At 38.2% G+C, this 27,609-nt stretch overlaps 2 protein-coding genes across 2 annotated transcripts; both read left to right on the forward strand.

The window, feature by feature from the left end:
- Window positions 1-595: 595 nt before the first annotated feature.
- On the forward strand, window positions 596-15,520 carry LOC134650341 (glutamate receptor ionotropic, delta-2-like). Its single transcript, XM_063505302.1, has 9 exons — window positions 596-1,543; window positions 2,069-2,193; window positions 2,495-2,588; window positions 3,056-3,212; window positions 4,815-5,036; window positions 8,376-8,484; window positions 13,920-14,104; window positions 14,953-15,057; window positions 15,386-15,520. The coding sequence occupies exons 1-9, from the start codon at window positions 846-848 to the stop codon at window positions 15,482-15,484; spliced, it is 1,794 nt and encodes a 597-aa protein (XP_063361372.1). The 5' UTR covers window positions 596-845; the 3' UTR covers window positions 15,485-15,520.
- Window positions 15,521-16,555: 1,035 nt separating this feature from the next.
- LOC134650214 (carboxypeptidase E-like) lies at window positions 16,556-27,401 on the forward strand. Its single transcript, XM_063505157.1, has 8 exons — window positions 16,556-16,941; window positions 17,012-17,208; window positions 18,551-18,706; window positions 20,834-21,000; window positions 21,583-21,737; window positions 23,822-24,082; window positions 25,270-25,412; window positions 27,243-27,401. The coding sequence occupies exons 1-8, from the start codon at window positions 16,722-16,724 to the stop codon at window positions 27,372-27,374; spliced, it is 1,431 nt and encodes a 476-aa protein (XP_063361227.1). The 5' UTR covers window positions 16,556-16,721; the 3' UTR covers window positions 27,375-27,401.
- The last annotated feature ends 208 nt before the right edge of the window (window positions 27,402-27,609 follow it).

Below are 27,609 nucleotides of genomic sequence, written 5' to 3' on the forward strand. Positions count from 1 at the left end.
TGAATTACGGCCAAGCGATATTTCTCTGAATTTTCACGTGGGTTCCATGTTCCATTAAAACATTTAATTATGATAATACCTAGTATACATTTTTTTTTTTTGTGTTCTTTTCACTATGAAGTGGCAAAATGGTTCTACGAGCTACGGCGTAGCAAACGTTGTTCCTTGTAACTCTTGTAAGTAGTATAATAATTATTTTAATTTACATGTTATTGTCAGTAGAGTAAAATATTATTCAAGGGTTGATGTTTTTTTTTCCAAAGGAGACTTTATTTATATGAGCATTATAAATATTATAATGTCAAGCGGGATGAATGCAACTATAGGATTATTGCGTCTTTTTGTTATTTCTCGAATACTATTAGTCGGAACGCCCTCTATTTTATATCCAAGTAGCTCAGGCTTTATTCACAAAATGACGGCTGTTGTAATTGTAATTTAAGTTGTTTAAAAAAATAACTCAATAGTCGCATTTATCATCTGACTAAACCTGACAGTCTACAGAGGGTCGTAGCGAACGAAACGGTAATGTCACTTAAGCGCGCAAACGATTGGCATCTTGGCTAGACCCTCAGGTATCAACAGATGATAAGATTATTTTAATGCTTAAAAATCTATTGACTGCTGAACCTTAATGTTTTTATTACACCCGTTGCAATTACATTAGTTACTTACTTACTGTTTGAGTTCATAAGTAAATATGTGTTGTAGAGTTGTTTACTTGACCTCATCCTATGGTTTATCATTAATGACGAACGAAACATCTGCTTATAAACGTCTGTATCACAAGTTTTTTCAAGGAACACGGCTGCTTTTGCTAACATCACAAGATCATCTAACTCAAGATGAAAATGCCAAGCATATTATTCCCCATCGAAATATTACTTAACATAATAATAAATGAGCATTTGCAGGATTCTTTTTGCTTAACGTTTGTTACCGAAACAAAATTAACCGTTAACATTCCCAAAAACATGAGCTCTATGATAATACAGCCCAATAATTCAGTACTGGTTGAACAAATTATGGATGCGTCGGAAAAAGGTTGCTACGACTACATAATTCAAATGCATGAGCCTGAAAACTTTATGATAGCTTTTGAGAAAGTTAATCATTTGGCAGATGTAAGAAGAAGCGACAAGAAACTTATATTTTTACCTCTACAAGATGAAATGTACAACAAAGATGTTCTTACCGATATTTTGGCGCTAACAGAGACTGGTTTTGTTGCTAATATATTGTTAATAGTACCTTCTTTACAAAGCTCAGGCGACTGTGAGGTATATGACATGATAACTCATAAATTTGTCGGCTCCGATGAAGAAGTAAAAAAGCCTTTGTATTTGGATCGTTGGGATTCTTGTACTGGCAATTTCGAGAGAGGAGTGAATTTGTTCCCTCACGACATGTCGAATTTATACGGCAAGACGGTCAAAGTTGCCGCGTTTACGTATAAACCATACGTTTTATTAGACCTCGATCCATCTTTGAACCCTCTGGGCCGAGATGGCATGGAAATGAGAATTATCGATGAGTTCTGCAGGTATTTTCAATGTTTCATTCATATGTTATATTTAGGTTATTACACTTAATTTTTCACACACACTCATATCTAAAATAGGAGATTTCAGTGGATTTCACTCACGTACAAATTTATGTCGATTTGGTTTATTTTGATTGTAGTCTTCTCTGCATCTTTTGCTCTTACTAATAGGGTGCAAGCGAGATACGAGTGCAAGTACCTAATAAAAACGAATCAATAATAGATCCTCCAACTTCTACAGGTTTAAAAAAATGTTGTATATTTTCGCAGTTTTTGGTAAAAAATACTTACTACGTTGCACAAAACAGTATATATTTGCTTCGTTGATGAAAACAGAAAGTTTGGTACCTATGTTTTGTTTCCCTTAGACTTAGACCACACTAACTTTGCACATACATGGCAGTAAGAATGAAATAATAACATATCCTATCCCTATTAAGCTCCATACTTGACCTAGCACTTGGCATGAAAACTGAGCGTGGTCCAGCAGTTCCGACACTATATTTTAACATACTTTTATTTTAGGTGGGTGAACTGTACCGTGAAAATAGTAAGAGACGACGAGCACGAGTGGGGCGAAATTTATGAGAACAATACGGGTGTCGGTGTCCTGGGCAATGTGGTTGAAGATCGTGCCGACATAGGCATCAGTAAGTCAATTCCTTTATTTATAATTATAACTGTAACTATTTTACTATTAATTTTAGGTGTTCGTTCAAATATCATGTATTTGAGCAGCGTTATAATTTTGTTTTTGTAAATATATGTGACGTTATCTATGAAAAGGGACCTTATTGTCGATGGCGCTTACGCCATTATTAACGACGCTTCGATATAAATACAATGCCGCGCGACGCTGTGCGGCGTAAGCGCCATCGACATTAAGGTCCCTTTTCATAGAAAATGCCCCATATGTACTTTTTGCGTATATTATGTTACTTTAACTTGCAGCGGCGCTCTATTCCTGGTACGAAGAATACAGGGTGTTGGATTTTTCTGCTCCAATTATTAGAACTGCTATCACTTGCGTCGCACCCGCACCTAGGCAAGTAAAATTAACATTTACGCCACACCAGCTCGTAAACGCTCTCTTTATTTTTCAAAAAGTGATGAGAAAGTAGCATTTTTTCCATAAGAGTGGCAAAGTAATTTGGTGCAAATTTTGAGTTGTTTCTCATGTTGGCTGGTAGAATTGAATGTTAAGTGTGGGGAAAAGTTTTGTGTTTCACTCGGTAGCACAGGTTTGTTTAAGCCTCATAACAAAAAAGCATACAAAGAAATAATTATTCAAATCGGACCACGGGTCTCGGAGTAGGTAATCGGTGAACATACATTAAAAAAACTACCAAACCGAATACAGAACCTTCTCCTTCTATGAAATTGAAGTCGGTTAAAAAAGTACCTTGGTACCTATCTATTCGAAACCATCAAGACAACTTTCCATAGGGAAAAAGTAGAGGGCGATTTTTTTTCTCAAGTAGGAAAATTTAAGTTTATGCTATTTGTTTGTAGGATTTTGACAAGTTGGGACTTACCCCTGGTGCCATTCTCGTTGACGATGTGGATGTGCCTACTGTTTGCCTTCTTCTACGCATCGCTTGCTCTCTCCATAGCCCAGCGCTCTACCAACAATGTATTTCTAGACACTTTTGGGATGATGATCACTCAAGTAAGCAGATTGTTTTACATATAACGGTTTTTTATGAGTAATAAACGGTTTCGCGGCCCTATTTCAACTATGGAACAACCACTGCCTAGGTGCTAGGCTTGTAGCCGGTAGCACTGTGCACTGCTTGGTAGCAAAAAACGCCTACGAACGGAGAACCACCTAGCGGGTCGATGGCAATGAAAGAGTTAAGACTTAAACTAGTAACAATTGAGTGATTAAATTTTTTATAAAAATGTAAAACATACTGTGTAAAATGTACTTATGTACGTGCAAAATGAACTATGTTTATATTTACCAATAAAGTCTGTATTTCTGTATGTTTATCACCCATGGTAGGTAACTAAAAGGGTTACCTACTTAAGAGCGGCTGTCTCGCTTTGCATAGCGTTTGAATCCCGCTATGTGCTATTAAATAAAAGAACAGGATATTCACTTTCTGACGTTCTACCGTTTTATAGCTACCCTGAACCTGAAACAAACAAGTTTTTTAACCATCCATTTGCAAATATTAGGTTTAACGCTAATGATGCCATATAAAGTTTGTATGCCTGAATTATATGGCATTGGGGTACACAGTGCCCCCGATAGCTTATTCTGATAGCAGAAAACAGTCATTTACCATCATCACCGGTACGTGGTTTATAGATGGCGTGTCATCAAATACGTTTTTCACCTCAGCAGCTCGAACAAAGGTACTTTGCTACATAAAAACAGTGAGCAAAATCGCATTTTGCTCACTGAGTGAGACAAAATGAGCAAAATGCGATTTTGCTCACTCAGTAAGCAAAATGAGATTTTGCTCACTGTTTTTAAGTAGCAAAGTACCCTTGTTCGAGCTGCTGAGGTGAAAACTTAATTGTTGGTATATCTTAAGAAAACATGAATAAATAGAGGTAAGTGATGAAGAAGGAATAGGTACATTTTTCGGGTTCTCTAATATGTTCTCACTGCTGAGGTGAAAAGTTTTGTGAACTACACGAGATCAAAGTTATTTACATCTCGTGCGCTTTTGAGTCCCTTACTACGCTCAAGATTCTATATTAGATTCACTCGCTACGCTCGTGAATCTAGTATAGAATCTTTCGCTTGCACGGGACTCAAAATAAGCACTCGAAGAAATATCAAACTTTGATCTCTTGTTGTACAAATAACTATTAACCCATTTGGGCCATTTGTCTCCCGACACAAATTAATAGGTATCAAAATTGAAATTTAAGTCTGTAAAATCATTTAAGTAAGTACATTAAATACATTCGGATTCATTTTTATTACAACTTTAGTGCATTTACACTATTAAGACTGAAATATATATTATCTGCTACTTACCATCCCAGAACCTCGCTGTTAATAAACTTACATTTTAAACTGGAACCCCTTGTATTAGGTACCTAACTATTAGGAGACACATAAGTACTAAGTAGAGTGGTATGTAATGTAGTAGTTAGGAATCCAGATCGGTTATATACAGTAATGATAGAAGTGAGGTAGGTACTTTAGCATTTTATAAGTTTCCTTAGTTTATGTTATCACGTGTGATTTACAATACATTGCGGCATTTGGTCGATAAATTGAATTCGTTGCTCCCACTTCAATGCTTCTCAGACCCGCGAAGACGCGACTTCATGGCGCATACGCAGCATCACCGGCTGGATGCTAGTGACGGGCCTCATCATAGACAACGCGTACAGCGGCGGCCTGGCGTCCAGCTTCACGGTCCCCAAGTACGAGGCCTCCGTAGACACGGTGGAGGACTTGGTGGACAGGAGAATGGAGTGGGGCGCGACGCACGATGCTTGGATATTTTCTATTATTCTTTCAGAAGAGGTACTGCATGGTTTCTTGACATACGTACACGTAATTGGTATTTGCTATTTCTATAAATGACGCACGAGAGAGACAAACGGATTGTTTTTGTCTAAACGATAATATGCTACTAATAGCGCAGCTTCGATAACAAAGCAAGTAAAGCTTGGCTTCAAATAATTCCTTTAATAACAATAAAAGGAGGAGGAGAGGAGGAGGGGGCTTTCAGAGGAGGTACTTACTGGTATTGAGATATATATTTTCTTTCCTATTTCTATAAATTACGCAATTACGTGAGAGACCAACGGATTAGTGTTGTCTAGACTATAATGTGCTTTACTGTGCAACGTCGATAATAAAACAAGTAAAGCTTGGCTTCAAATAATTCCTGTTAATAACAATAAAATAAAAAGCCTTAAAATAAAAATTACAAACTAAAATTAAAAAGTAAGCTTAAAAATAAACTATACCTATACAAAAAAATTGCCCCAAATCGCCGTCTATCGGCAGATGTTATTAAATGAAAATCTTGGTAGGGTGGGATTTATCGCAATTTAAAATCCTTATCTTTTATATGAGCAAGGATGGCATTTTATGCCCTTCGGTACCTGTATGTAAACTGAGCGCTTGCATTTAGTTACATATAATGTAATGGACCCTATAATGGACGTGGAACCGGTAATGGGACATAAAACCACAAATCCTCTAAAATAAGTATCTAAAAGTAGTTTACGAACACTGGCAATATTTTACCATAAATAAGAGTCATAGAGCTGTTTAAGTTTGAATTTTTGTTAATTTCGGTTACTTTTTAAGAAATTGGCGTCAACCCAAAAGTTGTCGTGTCACCGAAAAATATAACTAGTAAGAATTCTTAACAACTTCGCTAAGAGAGGTGAGTTCATATATTAAATTGTAATTAATTATAACTTGGTGTAAACTAGAATGTGTTTTATTAATTGCATTTACCATGAAATAAGGTATACAACACACTATTTTGTGTCTCTAGAGATGTATAAAAAATAATGGTATTTTGCCCAATCCCATTATAGGAGCTCTAAAACTGCATACCTCCTATGATGGGATAACTTACAATTTACATAATGATGCTTGCCATGGCGTAATTTCATGTTTAAATAATACAGAAGTAGGTATAATGTAGTTACGAACTATGTCAGGAAGTCTTCTCGGACTTCGGATATAGTATTTTATGCAACCGTTGTTTAAGAGGGGTCAAAAAAGGCGAGTGGCGTGAAGCCGAAAATTGTTAATAAAGACGCCACGAGTATTTTTTGACTCAGTTAAACAACGTTGCATACAATACTTTTTCTACGACCAAGCACTTACTTTGAAATGCAATGAAATAATAATAAGAATAGATGATGATGATTGTTTAATGTCCTAATGTGATAGGTTGTTCAGTGCGTGGGATTCTTAAGGGGAACGAAAATTTTATTATTTTTGCGCCACGACGCACGGTTTAGGAGATACAGCCTTATAAATATATATACATATATTTTTTGTTTTTTTAATATTAATTAGGGGTTTCTTACAGAGGAATGAACATTTTATTATTTTTGCGCTACGACGCACGGTTTAGGAGATGTAAACCCATAAACATTTTTCTTTCTTTTTTTTTATTTTGTTTTGTTTTTCGTGTTTTTTTAAATATTACTTTGGGGTTTCAAAGGGAAACGAAAATTTGATTATTTTTGCGCTACGACGCACGGTTTAGGAGATACAGTATTATAAAGTTTTGTTTTGTTTATTTTTTTATTTTTTTTTATAATATTAATTAGGGGTTTCTTACAGAGGAATGAACATTTTATTATTTTTGCGCTACGACGCACGGTTTAGGAGATACAGCATTATAAATTTTTTTTTTTTTTTTTATTTATCTTTTGTGTTTTTTTTTTAATATTAATTAGGAGTTTCTTACAGAGGAAAGAACATTTTATTATTTTTGCGCTACGACGCACGGTTTAGGAGATACAGCATTATAATTTTTTTTTTGTTTTTTTTTTTATTTCTCTTTTGTGTTTTTTTTTATATTAATTAGGGGCTTCTTACAGAGGAATGAACATTTTAATATTTTTGCGCTACTACGCACGGTTTAGGAGATACAACCCATAAACATTTTTCTTTCTTTTTTATAATTTTTTTTTTTTGTTTTTCGTGTTTTTTAAATATTACTTACGGGATTCAAAGGGGAACGAAAATTTGATTATTTTTGCGTTACGACGCACGGTTTAGGAGATACAGCCCTATAAAGATGAAAACTGATGATGATGATGATGATGTGACCAAAACATGTCTATGGTTCACTCATCTGGCAGAAATGACAATTAAAATTAGGTTGGCAACAATGTATTCCATACAATATTTTTTAAGTGGTGATTACACGAAGTATCGTAAAAGTGCCAAAAAGATACTGCGTGTATGCACAAATACTTTTTTGGGGAATAGACTAAAGACTTGTCTTGACAACTATAAGAGAGGGGTTTAAAGGTGTGTGCACGACCCTTTAAATGACAAATAAAAGTACGGGAGTAGAATAAAATTAATATCGTTTTTACAAAATTTTATTTAACATGCCTGTTAGTTAGTGTGGTTCAAATCTTGGAAGTTGAATTTGAGCCACTTTCGGATTTCCGATTGAGTTGAAATTTTGGATACGTAAGCAAATCGGATGACAATGCAATATTATGATAACATGGACCTGATCTCATGATGGAGACAGGAGGTGGCCATGGGAACTCTGTAATAAACGCAACCTTATTGTGTTTGGGTTTGTTAGAATTGTCTTGATGAGTATTAGTTGGCTGTGAAAAGAAAAATACATTCTTACATAAAAGCTTATACCAAATATGACTAATAACTAGTTTTTTGCCAAAAATTTATTCCCTGTTCCAATATCTTATACTGATAGGGTATGTCCATTATAGGGGGCCCATTACTGGATCCACGTCCATTACCGGGGTACCATTACTGGAGCTTTGGTGTCCATGACTGGAGAAAAAAGGCATAGTTTTAATTTGTAAATTATGTGGAAACTAATTGCAGTATCTTTGATATAACACGCCTGAAACATAAAAGATGGATAGGATTTTCATCTTTAAACACGCTAAGCGGTAGAACTTTTGCCGGTATCAGGGAAATATCACAAATACTCCAAATTTCCTCTTAAATGTCCCATGACTGGTGCTGTTACTATATACTTGGTTATATTAGTTATATCTAGCATCCATCCCTCTCGCAAACTAGCTAATAAAGCTGTGTAAAAGTTGTCCCCGTCCTTCATGTCTGAAATACGTAGGTGCGATATTATTAGTTTGTTTCCTGAGTTATTGTTGTTTTCAGCCTCTGATCAAGAGTTTGCTGAGTCAATTTAAAACTTATCCAGCCGACGTTTTAAAGAAGAAGAGCTTCTCAAGAAGTATGGCGTTTAGCATTGAACACCTTCCAGCAGGTAATATGCACACACTTGGTATCATCATGGATTCATGGATCATGGCTCATATTTTACGCATGAACAGCTTTGGGTAAAGTCAATGTGGCTAATTCTGTCATAGGGGCTATTCCGTCTACTAGCGTTTTTCTTGAACAACGAACAAAATTGATAATTTCATCTTTTCAGATTTTAGTTTCAGTTTCAGCAATCAAAACCAGATGTTTTTCCTGCGATTAATAATCAAAGAAATATACTTACGCTCGCAACGGAATAGTCCATATGACGGAATTATCCACATTGACCTTACATCTCACTGCATTATTTGGTTCTAGAGTTAGTTGTTCAGTTAAGTACCTATATCTCTTTAAATCCCAGAGTTCTTATTAAGAAACTAAATTATGAGTCAAAACTTGTCGTAAAATACATGAAATAAAAAATGTATTAATTGCTCTTATATGGTATTTGTCTAAAAATCCATTATCCTACCGACTGCGCCATGTAATATTAAGATTTAAAGTATACAACAATCATGTCTATCTTGGTCTAAGAATTGATCTTGAATCATGGACACAAAAACATAAAAGTTACAGACCAACTAATCATGCTCTACAAGGTAGTTTATCTACAGTCACCTGCAATAATATGTTACCCGCTCTTATGGCTTTACAAATAAGATCGTGTCAGATATTTCTGCGGCCTCCGACGTAACATATTATTGCAGGTGACTGTAGGTACATATGCGATAAGTCGCAAGGTGAATTAATGACGTGACGCATAGCGCGACGCCTCGCCACTCGCACGCATATCGTCGCTGTACTTACGCTACGTCTTACTGTAACCTCCCACTACCTACTTACTTACTTACTTAACTAACCATGATATAAACACCCTCTTTAGATTTACCCTTAGAATATGGCCATGTGATTTAGTCGTGATCGTCTAGTCTAGCGTTAGGACCCCTCGAAGTGAACCGCGGTACCCTAAGTTCTTTAATGAGTATCAGCTAAATTTTGGACTCTGATTTTACTTACAATTACCTGGACTTTAGGCAAAATATATTACAATATTGAAAGCGCGTTTTGTTATGATGTTAACGAATAACTTACTAGAATAATTTATTAAAATACAGATGTAAATGGAGTTATATTTTACTTGAAGTGATATTATTTAGGTAAATGCAGCATATATGATAATATGAATATAAAAGAAATATATTTGTTAAAATGAGTTTAAAAATGGGGTTGGTAAAAGCCTGCTACAATCTATTAAGCCTCCGGGATAACATATGAGTAGCACTCCTGGGGTAAGCCCATTTACACCCTAGCATTTAATATTATTATCTACCAGCTTCTATTCGAAATATGCTACCCATACGCTCGATGCAGGATTGGGGGCTCCTAGTCCAATCAGCAAGGTCAATTGGAACTCCTACCCTACCTCTTTAGCCAGACGGGCTATGACCAACACTTCGGAACCTATGCGTGCCTAGATGACTATGAAGAGAAGTGTCAAAGTATCCATCAGTCATCAAAACTACTATTCTTTTTTATTTCAAAAGCTAGGGATGCGAATCCCATTTCCATCCCCCAGAACTAAAATATAAACTGTATTTCTAGTTTTTTAGAAGTATGAACGAAGTACTAAGTTTATTTGTTAAACTATATACTAAATTTTATGAGACTGAAATATCAAGATGAGCATTATTTCACTCAAATTATCCTTTGGATTACTCTTGCCTGCCAAAGGTTCCCTAAAACAGCTAGTCGTCGATTTTCTATCTCCGAATAGACTGTGTTCCTAATCCCAACTTGATATTTATGATTTTATTGTGTAAATACCTTAGAAACATGATTTTAATACTCAGTACCTCGTCTTTACACCAGAAAACTAGAAAATAAAAATAAAGATAAGATTTTACATTAATTATTTTCCCCAAATAAATTAAAATATTGGAAGATTTAAGCAATTTAAACCCTATACCTATTTACGCACAATTTTAGTATAGCAAGACCGTAGTTGAAGTCCCTTAAAAAGAGAAATACATCAATTTTACAGACCAAGACTAGAACGAACCCTAAATTCCGAATAATTAGTGTGTGAATTTACCCTAAACCTACCCTTGTCCCTACTCTAGTATAACCAAAGCACAGTTCGTACTTACCATCGACCTGGCACTTTGGAATATACGCAAGTGTATCCCTACTAAGAAGCTGTAAGAGTTCGGCGAGCGATTCCGAGAATGCAACCTAACAGCTCGTGGACTTGTCTCCCCCCATGGCGGGTTGCACAGAGGCAGGGTGGCAACATGGGTAAGACAGGGCCCTATTATGTATATAAGTGGTATAAATAAATATATTTAATATACGAAGCCTCCAAATACTGTAGATTTCAAATGGGCCCAGATTACTCCGGATGATGCGCACGTGACATCCCCATTATTCATCTAACAGCTGGACATTGGAGAGCTAAGGAGGGAGACGTTTTTCACCTTCTATGTTGGTAAAGAGAAGGTGCCAAGATAACCCTCATCTTGGAGCAAAAAGACTCCTAGACAGCTCACATTTAACACCGCAAGGGGTGAGCGGTCCAGTCGGACAAACAGTCAGTCCAAACAATGATCTGGTTTTAAACTATATAGCAAAAGACCCCATAGTAAAACACTAAAATAACTAGGTTCAATTTTACGAACCAAACTACTCACAAAATCAAGCTAACTAAACACAGAAGTGAAATTCCCTTAAACACCGCTATCTAAGTTCAGTTTTATGACGATATTGTCCCCACAAAACCAAACACAGACACGCTTTCCAAGCCCCTGTTATGCAACGATATTGTCCCTGCATAACGTGACGGCACTTAGAAAACACAGTGTAGAAAACTTCACTATAACACCACACAGTAGCAAAGAATCCCCGCAACAGCCCAAGTTCAGTTTTACGACGATATTGTCCCCGTAAAACTAAACACAGACACGCTTTCCAAGTCCCTGCTATGCAACGATATTGTCCCTGCATAACGTGGCGGCACTTAGAAAAACACTGCGTAGGAAACTTCACTATATTTAAATCCCGTACACGGTAACAAAGAATCTCCACAAAAGTCTAAGATCAGCTTTACGAAGATATTGTCCCCGTAAAACCAAACACAGACACCATTTCCACGTTTAAATTCACCAGGATAATTCCCGGCAAAAACAAACATAGTAACAGTAGTAGAGGAACTTTGCTCACCGAATATTTAAACGCCCGAGAACCAGAGTCACTGCTAGCCGATGGTTGAAGAATGAATGAATACCGGCGGTCCGCTCCTGCCTTTTATACTCTTTTACTGGCGACATACTGGCGAAATAACGGCGACATAACGGCGACATACTGGCGACATAACGGCGACATAACGGCGACATAATGGCGACATAATGGCGACATAATGGCGACATACTGGCGACATACTGGCGACATAACGGCGACATAATGGCGACATAATGGCGACATACTGGCGACACAATGGCGACATACTGGCGACATACTGGCGACATAACGGCGACATACTGGCGACATAACGGCGACACAATGGCGACATAACGGCGACATAACGGCGACACAATGGCGACATACTGGCGACATACTGGCGACATACTGGCGACATACTGGCGACATACTGGCGACATAATGGCGACTGGCGACATACTGGCGACATAACGGCGACACAATGGCGACATAACGGCGACATACTGGCGACATACTGGCGACATACTGGCGACATACTGGCGACATAATGGCGACATAATGGCGACATAACGGCGACATAACGGCGACATAATGGCGACATACTGGCGACATACTGGCGACATACTGGCGACATAATGGCGACATAATGGCGACATAACGGCGACATAACGGCGACATAATGGCGACATAATGGCGACATAACGGCGACATAACGGCGACATAATGGCGACATAATGGCGACACAATGGCGACATAACGGCGACATACTGGCGACATAATGGCGACATACTGGAGACATAATGGCGACATAACGGCGACATAATGGCGACATACTGGCGACATAATGGCGACATACTGGCGACATAATGGCGACATAATGGCGACACAATGGCGACATAATGGCGACACAACGGCGACATACTGGCGACATAATGGCGACACAACGGCGACATACTGGCGACATAATGGCGACATAATGGCGACATAATGGCGACATAACGGCGACATACTGGCGACATAATGGCGACATAATGGCGACATACTGGCGACATACTGGGACAAACATTAATCAGAAAGTACCAGGATACCATGACTGAGGAAGAGGTCAAAAGTCGTAAAGTTCGATGCTACCAAGATCTATCCCTTTCACGCTTGCGTCTTAGAGAAAGACGGAGATATTCTCAATGACGTCTACGCACACATTCACAGGCAATAATCGGGTAGTCAGTTTGAGTAGACTAAATTGTAATAAAAAGGAACGCTTTATGGCCCCTCTACACGCACGAACCTGCAAGCATTATTTTACTTTGGGATACTTTTAGTCTCTTTCCGAAAAACACTCCCGTGTGGAAGTATTCTACGTTCACCAGTAGCAAACATACTCAAAACATAGCGGGAAGTTTAAAATCTTAGGAGTTTTTGGACTGTTTGTATTAACGCTGTACTAGGAGTTCAGACTTCAATACGACCGAACGTCACGCTGTCAATGTCACTGTTATTCTAATGCCAAAAGTTCACATATTTGGGTTAGTTTCAACTTGTGATGGTTATTTTTTATTTTACGCAAGTTATTAATCTAAATAGCAAAAAATTTATAGTGGGTTATATATTTAACGAGACCACAAGTGGCAAAATATGAAAAAGTGTGCTTCAAGTTGTAATTGTTACACTATCCATTGGAATCATGTACGAAATACGCGACTGAAGGGGATCTTAGTATTCAAGGTATTTCTTTCTAGTTTGCGGGTTTTGTAATGAACAATTTAGGTTAATATTAGGCAATAGGTATACGACCAGCCACATTACGTAGGCGAACAACGCGCGAACGCCGCGCGGCCGCCGCGCCGCTTCGCGTCTAAATCGCTCACGTACGAGTAGGACATACCTATACGTATCAACGGTTTGTTTCAACCTCGCCGCGCCGCGCCGCGTTCGCGCGTTGTCCGCCTACGTAAGCCGTAGCGTTACTCAACCTCATATCTGCAACAATCATTTGATGGAAATGTCGCTTTTCTTTCATTTGGAATACGGGTGTTTTTGTCATCAAATGAGTGTTGCAGATACGAGGTTGAGTAAGTATAGCGGCGATATCTAACTCCAGGGTTAGTATTATGATATTCATCAAGAAATTTGTAGTACAGGCTTCTTATATCACACTCAACTAAAATTTGGTATCGCTAACTAGGTGTCTGCTTCGAGAGATTTATTTATTATTTACTTACCTAGGATACTTCGCGATCGGTGAATACATAACCAAGGAAGCAGCGATGGACCTCGAAATAATGCTGGACAAAGTGTATTACGAGCAGTGCGTGGTGATGCTGAGGAAGAGTTCTCCGTACACTGCTAAACTCAGCGAGTTAGTTGGTCGCCTTCACCAGTCTGGGCTAATGCTGTCTTGGGAGACGCAGGTTTGGGCCGTTGATTATAGTCATAGTAACAGATAGGCCTATGCCGACGGGTACACTGCAATAAGATACATTCTATAACATAAACAACGTACATCTCACAAACGAAATATATAATTATAGGATTTAAGGCTTATATAATTTTAATTAATAGACTTACAGGCACAGCCAATCTCTACCCACTTTCTAAATAAAAAGGTTTAAATAAAATTTTAGAATAAGGCCTTTAGAGGGGCTTTTTGGACTCTGGAGGCTATACACTGTTGTTAAGGAGGAATAATTTGAAGCGAGATTGAAAGTTTGTACAGTCGCCATCAGATATATCGGAGCGGCCAAGGTGCTCACAAATATCTGACCACGCCTCTATTGTCAAGGCCTTAGAGTGCTTGTTCAGATATTGTGCCCTGGCCTTGGCCGCTCCGATATGGCGACTGTACCTATGACTAAAGGAGCTTTTTAGGGTTCCGTGCCCAAAGGGCGGGACCCTATTACGAATACTAAGACTCCGCTGTCCGTCTGTTAGTCCGTCCATCTGTCTGTCACCAGGCTGTAACTCGTGAACCGTGATAGGTAGCTATAGACAGTTGCAATTTTCACAGATGATGTAAATACAGCATACAACTGTTGCCGCTATAATAACAAATACTAAAAACAAAATAAAATAAATATTTAAGTGGGGTTCCCATATTTTTTGGGTTATAGTACGGAACCCTTCATGCGCGAGTCCGACTCGCACTTGGCCGGTTTTTTTTATAATTAGGTGAGATTGTACAGCTAGCTGGTACTGGTACTACCTAATAGAGCCTATTATAATTATATAACTTTAAAATCTTGACCTATATCTGTTACAGGTGGCTTTGAAATATCTAGATTTCAAAGTACAATTGGAAGTAAGGTTGTCTAGAGCAAGAAAAGATTTGCAAGGAATTGAGCCGTTAAGCTTAAAAAAGCTTTTGGTGCGTATTTCTAATACTTGTTGAGCTTTTACAAAAATTGATGAATGGATTGAATGTCTGTTTTTAGGGTTCCGCACACAAATGGTAAAAACGGAACCCTATTACTACTCCGCTGTCCGTCAGTCTGTCAGGCTGTAACTCATAAACCGTGATAGCTAGACAATTGAAATTTTCACAGATGTATTTCTGTTGCCGCTATAACAACAAATCCCTATAAGCTCCATACTTGATGTAAATAGCACTTAACATGAAATCTTAGCGTGGTCCGACGTGGTGTAAATTATTGTTGTTTATTATTATTTTTGTTGTTGTATTGTTATTTTTTCAGGGCATCTACATTTTTTACTTCGGAGGAGTAGTCATAGCACTAATGGTTTTCTTCGGGGAATTACTCTTTAAATGCAGCAAACCTTCAATAGTTTTATAAAAATACCTAAATATATACTGAGATTTATATATCTAAATATACCTGCAATTTTGTGATTAAAATACCAGCTATAGTATGTACGTGCGGAAAGAGAAGAGTCGTAAAATGTATTATTCATTCCATATATTTCACGACTCTTCTTTTTCCGCACACACTTCTAATTGTAAGTTTGACAATCTTCAGGATTTTTACTAAGTACCTACTTGGAAAAGTAATATTTGGCGAGCCATTGGAGAGCATTTAAATAACTAAACAAAAGCTTGGGTATTTGTTCCGAGAAAAAATTTAGCAGGCAATTGGGTAACTAAACAATAGCTTGGGTCATAATCCCGACAAAAATGTTAATAACGCGAGTCAGCATGTTTACTACACGGAACAGTGACATCTAGCGAGCAATTAGGTACCTAACAAAATAATACCTGGATGTCTGGGGTCATTGTTCTGAGACAAATAATTATACGGAACCAATACCAAAGTGCAGTTACTGAACACTGATTTTTTATTTTCCCAGTTTTGTTCCCAGTTTGGCTTAAGGTGCTATTCCACCTGTCCAATGTTTATTTGCGTCTCACATTTTGCTTAGTGAGAGAGTGAGACGCAATGCACATTGAACTAAGAAATTTGACAGATGGAATACCAACCTTAGGACTGTCTCATTTCAATCATAGGCAGAAAGAATCATTCTGTCTTTGTCTTACGCTAGTACTAATACAAAAGAAAGGGATGAATATAGTTTTCCTATGGTTTTCCTGGTTCTTACTGACTGAATAGTTGTGTTTGACTATACTGGGTCAACCAAATCTTGTCAGTAAATAGGAACAAAAAAAACTATTCTCATCCTTTTCTTTTGGGTGCTAGTACTAGTGTAAGACAAAGATAGTATGATTCTCTCTGTCTATGTTTGAAATAAAACAGACCTTTGACACACTATATATTTGGTTATAATCGTTTTTAAAAATGCCTTGAATAGCTTGGAAATGACAGCCAGCACGTGATTGGTTAATCGGCCGTCAAGCGTCATCGTCATGATATACGTCATTGATATCGACCAACTTCACTTCATTCATCCTTCGTTTCGTCATTCAGTCAGATTAGTTTGCGAGTCTTTGTAGGGTGTCATTTTCTGTGAGCTTTTACGTAGGCGGGAAATCGATCGATACTGCGATATCACCAGGCTGAACGAATAACATGTTGTGCATTGTTTAAAAATAAAGCAAAATTTACTATAACAATAACAATGGCAAAGTTAATAGTACTTTGTTTTGCCGTATTTCTAACCGCGAATGCCGAATTTACTTGGAGACATCATAATAATGAAGAGTTGCCGCTAATATTGGAGGAAGTTCATAAAAAATGTCCAAACATATCGCGAGTTTACGCTCTTACCGAGCCGTCGGTACAAAATGTGCCTCTTTACGTGATTGAATTCTCGGATAAACCAGGAATCCATCAGCCTTGTAAGTATTCGAGGGTAGTCTTATTTTTTTTAATTTTTTGTTATCTGCTATAACCGTTTTTTTCGTTTAGATAAGCCTGAAGTGAAATATATCGGCAATATCCACGGGAATGAGGTGTTGGGTCGCGAGTTGCTGCTAGGCTTGGCCCATTATTTGTGTGACCAGTACATGAATCGCGACCGTCGCATCCGGGCGCTCATACACAACACGCGCATCCATCTGATGCCTTCCATGAACCCTGATGGATGGCAGTTGTCGACAGACACAGTAAGTATATTAAACTTATTCCATTACTAGCTTTTGTCCGCGACTTCGTCCACGTGGAGTTAGTAATTTGGGTAGCTTATTTTTGATCCAATCTGCTTTTTATCGATTCCCCGTACAACTTTCCAACCCCCTTTTCACCCCCTTAAAAGTATGACTTCTGGGATAAAAACTACCCTATGTCCTTCCCTGGGACTCAAACTATCACTATGCCAAATTTCAACTAAATCGGTTCAACAGTTTAAGCATGAAGAGGTAACAGACAGACAGACACACTTCCGCATTTTTTTTTATTAGTAAGTGCTTCACACACCTTACTTAATTTAGTGACGGCAGGGATGTAGCTATTGTTAGACATAAGAGATATCTGCATCTCACTTCTGTGTATTGCGGCATCCCTGTCGTCAGTTACTCAATTAAGTAAGGTGTCTGAAGCACTTTACTAGATGTATGTGCTAATCCCGTAGAAATTTATTATAAATATAATTAACTAATTCTTATTTAAACCTTTCTTACTATAATTAAGAGAATGTCCAACAAAAGTGCTTTTTTACAGCCATGGATTGTTCATAAGGCAAAATGAGTATTGTTCTACAGCTTGCAATTTTTAGGGTTCCGTAGCCAAATGGCAAAAAACGGAACCCTTATAGATTCGTCATGTCTGTCTGTCTGTCTGTCCGTCTGTCCGTCTGTCTGTCCGTCCGTATGTCACAGCCACTTTTCTCCGAAACTATAAGAACTATACTGTTGAAACTTAGTAAGTAGATGTATTCTGTGAACCGCATTAAGATTTTTACACAAAAATAGAAAAAAAACAATAAATTTTTGGGGTTCCCCATACTTTGAACTGAAACTCAAAAAAATTTTTTTCATCAAACCCATACGTGTGGGGTATCTATGGATAGGTCTTCAAAAATGATATTGAGGTTTCTAATATCATTTTTTTCTAAACTGTATAGTTTGCGCGAGAGACACTTCCAAAGTGGTAAAATGTGTGTCCCCCCCCCTGTAACTTCTAAAATAAGAGAATGATAAAACTAAAAAAAATATATGATGTACATTACCATGTAAACTTCCACCGAAAATTGGTTTGAACGAGATCTAGTAAGTAGTTTTTTTTTATACGTCATAAATCGCCTAAATACGGAACCCTTCATGGGCGAGTCCGACTCGCACTTGGCCGCTTTTTTAAATATTCTAGAATACTTTTTCGCCAATGAGATTTTTATAGAATGTGGTTATAATATTTAAAAAATGCATTATTGTTAGGTACTACATAGACATGTTTTGGTATAAGATATCTGTAAGTTATTTCGCTGTTGTTATTATAGCATATTTATTTTAGGGTACCCAGGATTATCTCATTGGTCGCTACAATAACCACACAGTGGATTTGAACCGGAACTTCCCCGATCTGGACGCCATCACATTTGAGCTCGAGAGACAGGGCATTAACCACAACAACCACTTACTGAGAGATGTGACCCGTCTCGCCGCTCCAGTGAGTTAACCATTTATTTACAAGCTTTTATTTAACTTTGAGTGCTGCTCCGGTGAGTTAACCATTTATTTACAAACTTTTATCTAACTTACAATGCATGTTTGTTTGGGTCAAATCTTGCAAGTTATAATTTAACCCAAACCCCAACCCCAACCCACCCACTTGTCATTATTCAATTTAGCTGAAACTTCACGTACATATTGCCGCTATACTTACTCAACTACTATCTGCAACACTCATTTGATGACAAAAACACCCGTATTCCGAATGAAAGAAAAGCGACATTTCCATGCATCCAGAGGTGACAATGCAATATTATAGTACCATCGCACTGATCTGATGATGGACACAGGAGGTGGCCATAGGAACTCTGTGCTAAAACAAAGCCAAGCCTCGTTGTGTTTGGGTTTGTTAGAATGAGTCTCGATAAGTATTACATAGTTGCCTGTTAAAAGAAAAGTACAGATAAAAGCTTGTTTCAAGAATGTTATTATTTGACATAAACTTATTTATATTTCCATAGCCTATATTTTGTCCTTCTGGGCAAAAGCCTTTACTTCTAGTTTGCCAAACAAATTATTTTCCAACAAAATTTCACAAATTAATCTTAGTCCAACTCCAATCCAAACAAAGCTAGACTAGTATAATTTTTCAAAACTTATTAAAATTTGAACTGACTTCAAACTTCAACTGTATGAATAACTTATTTTTCTTAAATTACATCTTCTACAGTTTAAATTTTACAATGTGCCCACATGGTCATATGGATGAGTACAGACTTATCATTAGTAGTAGTAACAGTAGAGTAACAGTAGCAGGTGGGAACAATCTGTTGTGGAGAAGCCAAAGCTGTTTCCTCTTGGTTATTTGTTAAATACATGGAGAATAAGCTCAAATTTATCAAAATACGCAAACATTATAGGTATTGCTTTCCATTAATGCTTTGCGGCAGCTTACTTTAATCTAGAATACGTAGAAAACATCGATGTTGTAAATATTTGTAAATATTTCTCATCAGCTCATCACATAAATTAGGTATTCGGATTTGAATTGGAGGGCAGTTATATTATGGATATTGTTTATTAACTATATCGGCTTTTACATATACTACTGTATTGTATTCAAATGTGCTTGCATGATGATAAGATAATTCAATATATGAAATTATTGATTTTTTTCCCTTTGCAAATTGCAGAGTGATAGTGCCCTGCCGGATATAAGTGGGCTGTTGACGTGCTAGCATTTCGAGATTAATTTTATGTGTTTGAGATATACTCTTTGGGGTCATCCATTAATTACGTCACACGAATTTCTAGGTATTTTGACCCCTCCCCCCCTCCTTGTCACACTTGGTCACATTTGGCAAACCCCTCCCCCCTAGTGTGACGTCACATTTTTTCTACGAAATCGCCAAATCGAATTAAGTAGGTACCTAAATGTTATTAATATTTTATCAAAATATTTTTGACGATATAAATATTAGTAATTTTATAACCCATAACTGCTTAGGAAAGAAAATTAAACGATTAAAAACGATTATCGTTTTAAAAACTTGTTATTTAAATGTACAGCGAATAAAATAATTTAAATAAATTTTCGGTTACTGATGAAGTTAAAGTGACGTCACAAAGTTTGTGTCTCCCCCCTCCCCCATGTCACAATATGTCACATTTTCTTGACCCCCTCCCTCCCCCTAAACGTGTTATGTAATTAATGGATGACCCCTTTCTAATAGAATGGGGTACCTACTTACTTATAGATTTACACAAAAAATTGTAGTCATTTAACCACAATAGCCACAATAATGTCACCACAATAGCCTTTAAATGTGGTTAATGGTAACGTATGTAAACCATCTGTTTTGCACATGGAGCACTTCTACGGCATCTGGCAGTAAAATAAAGCTTTAAATACGATGACAAAGTTTACGCATTTGTTTTACGAATGGAAACTAATAAAGACTGTACACAGGAATTTTGAAGCCCTGAAGTGAAGTCACGTAGCCATTCCAGATATCTAGACGCCGATAAAACTACATACATCACATTTTAAGTTTTTACCTTGTAGCCGAAATATCTACCTAGATTACAGTTTTTTCGCATGCTACGACAGTTTTATTTTTCGTAGCTTGAGCCTGAGACACGAGCGGTGATGCGATGGATCATGTCCATACCGTTCGTGCTGAGCGCGGCCATGCACGGCGGCGACCTTGTTGCCAACTACCCGTACGACGAGAGCCGCAGCGGCGCGCCCGTCTCCGAGTACTCGGCCAGCCCCGACGATGATACCTTCAGGTACCATTAGTATACCTAGCAAGGGTATAGCCAGCCAGTGAACTAGGGGGCGGCGAGTTGATAGGCCTAGGGGGGGAAAGAGGCCACAGAGGGGCATGCATTGTATGTAAAATTTGATCTCCAGAGGGAGGGCAGGGGCAGGGGCAGAGGGGGGGCTGCTGCCCCCCCCCCCCCTGCCTGTACCTGCCTACGCCCATGATACCTAGATACCTACTGGGGCCATTCACGGCGGGGTACTTACGAGAGTCGCAGCCGTGCGCCTGTCTCAGTTCGGAGTTTCTTCAGGTTTGTTGTGTCGCGAGACTTATGGTAGTGTCCTTAGTACTGTGGTTATGCACGGAGGTGACCTTGTGGCCAACTACCCTTATGACTCTGCCAGCCCGATGATGATACCTTCAGGATTGTTGGAGTTGTTTTCTTGTAAGTTGGTTTTAAGTTGTATACTTAAGTGGTTGTTGTTTTGTGCAGGTTGTTGGAACTTTTTTGTCATTGAGATTTTAAAAGTCGATCCTCCAGGTCTCTTGAAAAATCTTAGGGTTATTTAAAAAGTGGCCGTCTTGTAAACCCAGCACTTGTTCACAGGGCGCTGGCCCTGGCCTATGCGGTGAATCACGCGGACATGGCGTCCCCGCGCCGCCCGGGCTGCCACGCCACCAGCGCCGACGACTCCGCCACATACAACTTCGGCAAGCAGGGCGGCGTCACCAACGGCGCGGCCTGGTACAGCCTGAAGGGAGGTATGTTACATGGCGTATAACACACCAACATGGCGTCACCGCGTGACGTCACAAGCGATTACTCCGCTACCTACAACTTCGGCAAGCAGGGCGGAGTCACCAACGGCGCGGCCTGGTACAGCCTGAAGTGAAGGGAGGTATGTTACATGGCGTATAACACACCAACATGGCGTCACCGAAGCGATTACTCCGCCACCTACAACTTCGGCAAGCAGGGCGGAGTCACCAACGTCGCGGCCTTGTACAGCCTGAAGGGAGGTATGTTACATGGCGTATAACACACCAACATGGCGTCACTGCCACCTACAACTTCGGCAAGCAAGGCGGCGTCACCAATGGCGCAGCCTGAAGGGAGTGCACGCGGGAGTCATATATATATATATATATGAAATGGTTAATTAAATCATGATAGGTGTACTTATTTCACCTGAATTATTTCTAATACTTGCGATTGCTTTTTGTATGTATGTGGTTCAATTACATTATCAATATGTTCGGTCTAATTACAATATGTACTTTATGTACCATAAAGTCCATAAATCAACATCAACATTTTCACGGGTTAACAGTTCTAGACCTTTTCAGATTACCTTATCGCACTTGTTATTAAAACTAAACAAAGAACTCTCGTCAACATTCACTTGTCTCAAAGAGTTCTGTAGCAGGAAGTATCTCGGTTCCCACATAATAGATTACTTCACGTGGACACTGACATTTGTATGCTAGCTCACAGACATATCTAAGTAGAAGTCGCATCCGACATGACTTGTCTGGAAAACCAATTGTACCAATTATGCGACTTGTCCCTGGAGCATGTTCATGTCACGTTACTGCATCTCCAAAATATGTTAAATCTAGCTAGACGATTGTATTGTTGTGAATTGTCACGTTTTATTATTTTAGTATTATTTTTTTGTGATGCGTTGTGTTCAAACATGAAGACTATCATTCCTGATGAATATCATACGGGTATCATTCCGAGTTAACTATGTACCGACTTTGCAAGCAACAGTGTGTCAGTGCCAGCATAAACGTCAAATTCTTATGAAATTGTGACTTTTATAGGCACACCCAGAGTGCAGAGGTAAGTATATAGTTTTCCACACTGACTCTGCAACTCTGCATGTGTATCGAACATGACTTCGCAAAAGCCGATTCGTTGTCGAGCAAAGTAGCTAGCTTCCGTGGTCTACTCAGACATGTCTGTGACATGACGACTTGACATTTATCGGTCGCACATAAATGTCAAGTCGTTAACCATGAGTAAACTGGTTTAGTGATGCTAATTTGAGAATCATTGTCCGCTGTTGTTTTGCAAACACTTTTTTAATGATAGTTACATATCTTCAGCTCACATGTGACATTGAATATTGTTCAAGGTTGATGTGAATCTATGAACACCTACGTTACTCGTACATTGTCATTGCACGCTAATAAACAACTTTTTGTAACTATTACATATACACTATACAGTGCTTAGCCCGTTCTATAATCTAAAATTAGCCAAACATTTGTTGTCAATCATCAGTTAAGTATAGGTACTTACGTATCTAGTTATCTACTTTTATTTTTATTTATAGGTATCTACTGCTGTCGATTCTAAAATTAAACAATTTTCCATAGAGTAACAAAACCATCTTTGGTAAAAGCGATATAAATGAACTATTAACTTAGATCCACTTCGCTTTATTCGCCCAAATATTCCTCTTACATTAGAATATAATAGATAACGCTCTTGATTGGTTAGAATACACTAAATTTTTACATTTCATCCATCAATAATTTATTTGTGCGAGGTATTGCGATGTTACTAAGAAACACTGCACATTATCTACTCGGAATTTCAGGTAATATAGGGACTGCCCACTTTACCTTCTCGTTTCTTAAGCTCGAAAAGTAATTAAAATATCTATGCCTATTAATCTCGACTGTATAGAAATTATATAAATGCCAAAACACGTCGTAAAAAGGCATTATCTTGCGTTCTCGAATAATCGCGAACTTCAAAACATCTCACAAATTAGCATTTCTATTCAAAGACTGGAAAATCCGCTGAAATACCTAATCCAATTGAAATATTTCAGGCATGCAAGATTTCAACTACTTGGCCACGAACGCGTTTGAAGTGACTTTGGAGCTCGGGTGCGATAAGTACCCGAGTGCGGATAAACTGGAGGCCGAATGGGAAAGGAACAGGGAAGCCATGTTGGCGTACTTATGGAAGGCGCATACGGGAGTGAAGGGAGTTGTGACTGATGACTCTGGGTTTATTCAGAACGCTGTGATCTCCGTGGTGAACATTACTGGACCGATACCGAGGCCTATCCGACACGATGTTACTACTGGTAAGTTTAATCCCATCAATATTTCCATCTATTCGGCCTGAATTCTTTATTACCTATGCCAATCTTTTCGCTCTTGTGATAAATTCATCTACGCTGCCCATCTCCCATCGCTTCTTTAAGTCTAGGCTTGGGCCTAGACCTGCCCACTTTCACTATGGCTGGATGCTATTCTCAGGGTTCTTAGAAATAATTGAAATAAAAAAAAATTTAGACTGGCCAGGCCTGTCACCACTCAAATATTCTTTCCCATTTAGAAAATCTTATGCTGTCTAGTGGACAAACCTTTTTAAACGACTTGTCCTGAATTAACATTAACACGGCTTATCGCAACTGGTTAATGGGGAATATTTCCGATTTCTTGTTTAAATATTAGGAAGAGGTACATAACCAATCCAATTCATAAATCTTCAATTATTACCTACACCTGAAGACTTACGCAAAGTTTCTAGTACAGTAGAAGAAACAATTGTTTAGGTATATATATTGAAATCTTTTGTTATTGGATCGAGCAGAGCAGAACGTAAATAATCCCCATTGAGATGTCAACTATAAACTAGGCCAGACAATGCCATGACACAGGCCGCTATCGCACTTATATAAGCTATTGTCAACCGCTAATCGAGGAGAATGTTCCGACGCACGTTAACTCAATTAACTGAGTGCTTCCTACTTTTACGTGGTTTACGTTCGCCGTAGGGCCAGTAGGGAAGCGGCAAAAGTGAAGAGAGCTATAATGAATCAGTTCTGGTTTGGTACTTTTGATTTTAAAATTCAACAGAGATTTTTGGTATTTGTACCGTCGTTTCCACAGTTATTAACTTGCTAATCTCAAACGCTTGATTGTGAAAATCATATTTGGACAATCTATGCTAAGATTGTCTCCAAATAGCCAGTTTCGACGAGCTTTAAAATAATCAGTCTAATCTTAATCACTACATAGTATAAAACAAACTCGCTTCCAGCGGGAAGCTAAGCATAACTACTACTAAGCATACATACAGACAGACAGACAGCGGTCTGTCTGTCTGTATGTATGCTTAGTTGTTTAAAACTTCGCAACGGATTTTGATGCGGGTTTTTTAAATAGATAGAGTGATTCAAGAGGAAGGTTTATGTATAATTTGTTAACCCGTGCGAAGCCGGGGCGGGTCGCTAGTACAATTATAACTAACAAAATTCTTGTCCAGGTGCTTTCGGAGACTACTACCGCCTCCTGACGCCGGGACACTACGAGATAACCGCGAGCCACCCCGGCTACTTTTCCGTGTCACGAGTGGCTACAGTGCCTCACAACCAGAACCAAGCACACATCCTGAACTTCAAGCTGGAGGTGAGTACTGAGTACCTTGTAGGATTCTGCCAAAATCTTGGAAAGTAATATGTATATTCATTTGTCAAATCTAGAGGTGCTAGAGCTATGTTTTTCTAATAAGAAAATAAAGAATTATTTATTAAACCAACACAATAATAACAGCATAGGTAGGCTTCGTCATCATACAGAAAGCTCATCCACCTCAGGCTTCGTCAAATTAAAATGCATTTGGTCACATATGTCATCCGCAACACGCATCGTCAAATTATAAAGGAAATTGGTCATTACAAAATACATAATAATAAGCCATAAACCTATATCCTAATCCGGTAAGTACCCGGCACAAATGTCCCCAAAATACAAATCAAATTAAGGCAAAAGTATCCTTACTTTTACTAGTCTCATTTGAATAACGGTTTGCATGCAGTATCATCATATATCGCTTATCATAATATGCGTATATCATGATATAATTCGTTTTAAATGTTGATACTTACTTTCAGTTGCGTACTCAGTAAAAAGTATCTTATAACTCTGTAAAGATTATAAATAAACACAAATTCATTATAATTGTACCTATATTTGAACCTCAGTTACCGCACTCAATTAAGATTTAAGAACAACGATCATTACATTCAAGATTTACGCACGAATGAATACCTACCCACACGTACACCCTAGCTTTTTGACGTAATTGAGTTCGTGTGCGTCACAGAATACCTATATGTATGGGTATACCCCTTCAATCTCGTGATCATTCATGCCTAAACTTAACCCGAATACAATTTATATTGACGAGCTTTGTATTAGGCTGTTTTCTTGACCAAAGATAGATTGAATGAAGATGGTAAGCCAAAGAGATGTCAAAAAAATTCTTCTACATTTTCCTCAGAATACGATACTGAATGTCCCCTAAAACGGATCCCCACAATTTTTGTTACAACCTGTATATAAATATACTCTGCCTTAAGCGCGTCTATATGTTTTGTTTTAATAGGCTACATGACTAATTTTCATTTATGGTATCAATCGATCGGGTTTGTTTTTAGGATCAAATGTCTATATGGGACCCATTGCATTAAAGTAACACAAAAGTCAGAAATTGTAGTCAAAGGCCGACAGTCGCACTTCACTCGCGAAACGCCCTATACAAAACGGCCAGGGGCCGTGACGTCATCGCCCATCTTGTAGTATGGACAAAACAAGAAAATTGCGTTTTTGTCGTTGAAATATTGCGTTTATGTATATAGTTGCTATACAGTATTTTTTGGGTGAAATGTAAGGAATCGAATGGTACCCTTACTTTTATCGTTTTTGGAAGTTAAAAAGGTCCTGTATTTTTGTAATTTTTCAATATTTTAGTTTAATATCTACATTACTGTGTAGTGTTGAGTCGCTCACTCGTGAGGCACCTCATTTGTACCACTCATTTTGTTAATTTGTCGAAGTACTTCGTACCGCAAAAATGTCTTACTTCACTCCTCTATTCATTTTACTTGATTCTAAAATTATCTTTCTCCTAAAAGTTCTATTCTTAACCTCCAGAATTGCACTCTGATTAAATGTTACTATTTATTTATTTATAAAGGAAGTGATGAATATATAAATATGTATATACATTAAATATTTTTGTCGCCGTTGGAATTAATGGAATAGTCGACGCTGAAAATATGCTAGTACCTCACCTCATTTGAAGTAAGACATTGTAACACCTCATTTTAGAAAATGAGGTACTCATACAAACTCATTTTAAATTGATGTCCTACCCATAATACTGTGATAAATTGCTCGTTTTTTACTAGATTTTGTTATAAAATTCAACATGTGTCATCATCCCTATTATTTCAGCCCACAACCAGCTGGTTCGACGACGAGATCGGGCCGTACCCGCGCGGGCTGCGCGACGGCCAGCCGCGCATCTACAAGCGCTCGCTCTACGAGAAGGTCGTCAACACCATCGTGAAGACAGATAAACATTAAACGAAGTCAAAGGAACCACAGGGGCCCGTTTCTCAAAAGCTTGTAACTTGTAATACAAGCGGATGTCACTTTTTGACAGCTTTTGTTAGAATGAGATTTACAAGCTTTTGAAAAACGGGCCCCAGGTAGCAGGATCACGTTTATATCCGTCATGTAGTCTACTAGGTATACTATACTATCCCCCAACTATCGTAAAACTTCTCTTTCATGCTTACGTGGTCATGGCAAGATTGAG

Source organism: Cydia amplana, chromosome 8, assembly GCF_948474715.1.
Source record: "Cydia amplana chromosome 8, ilCydAmpl1.1, whole genome shotgun sequence".
NCBI lineage: Eukaryota > Metazoa > Arthropoda > Insecta > Lepidoptera > Tortricidae > Cydia > Cydia amplana.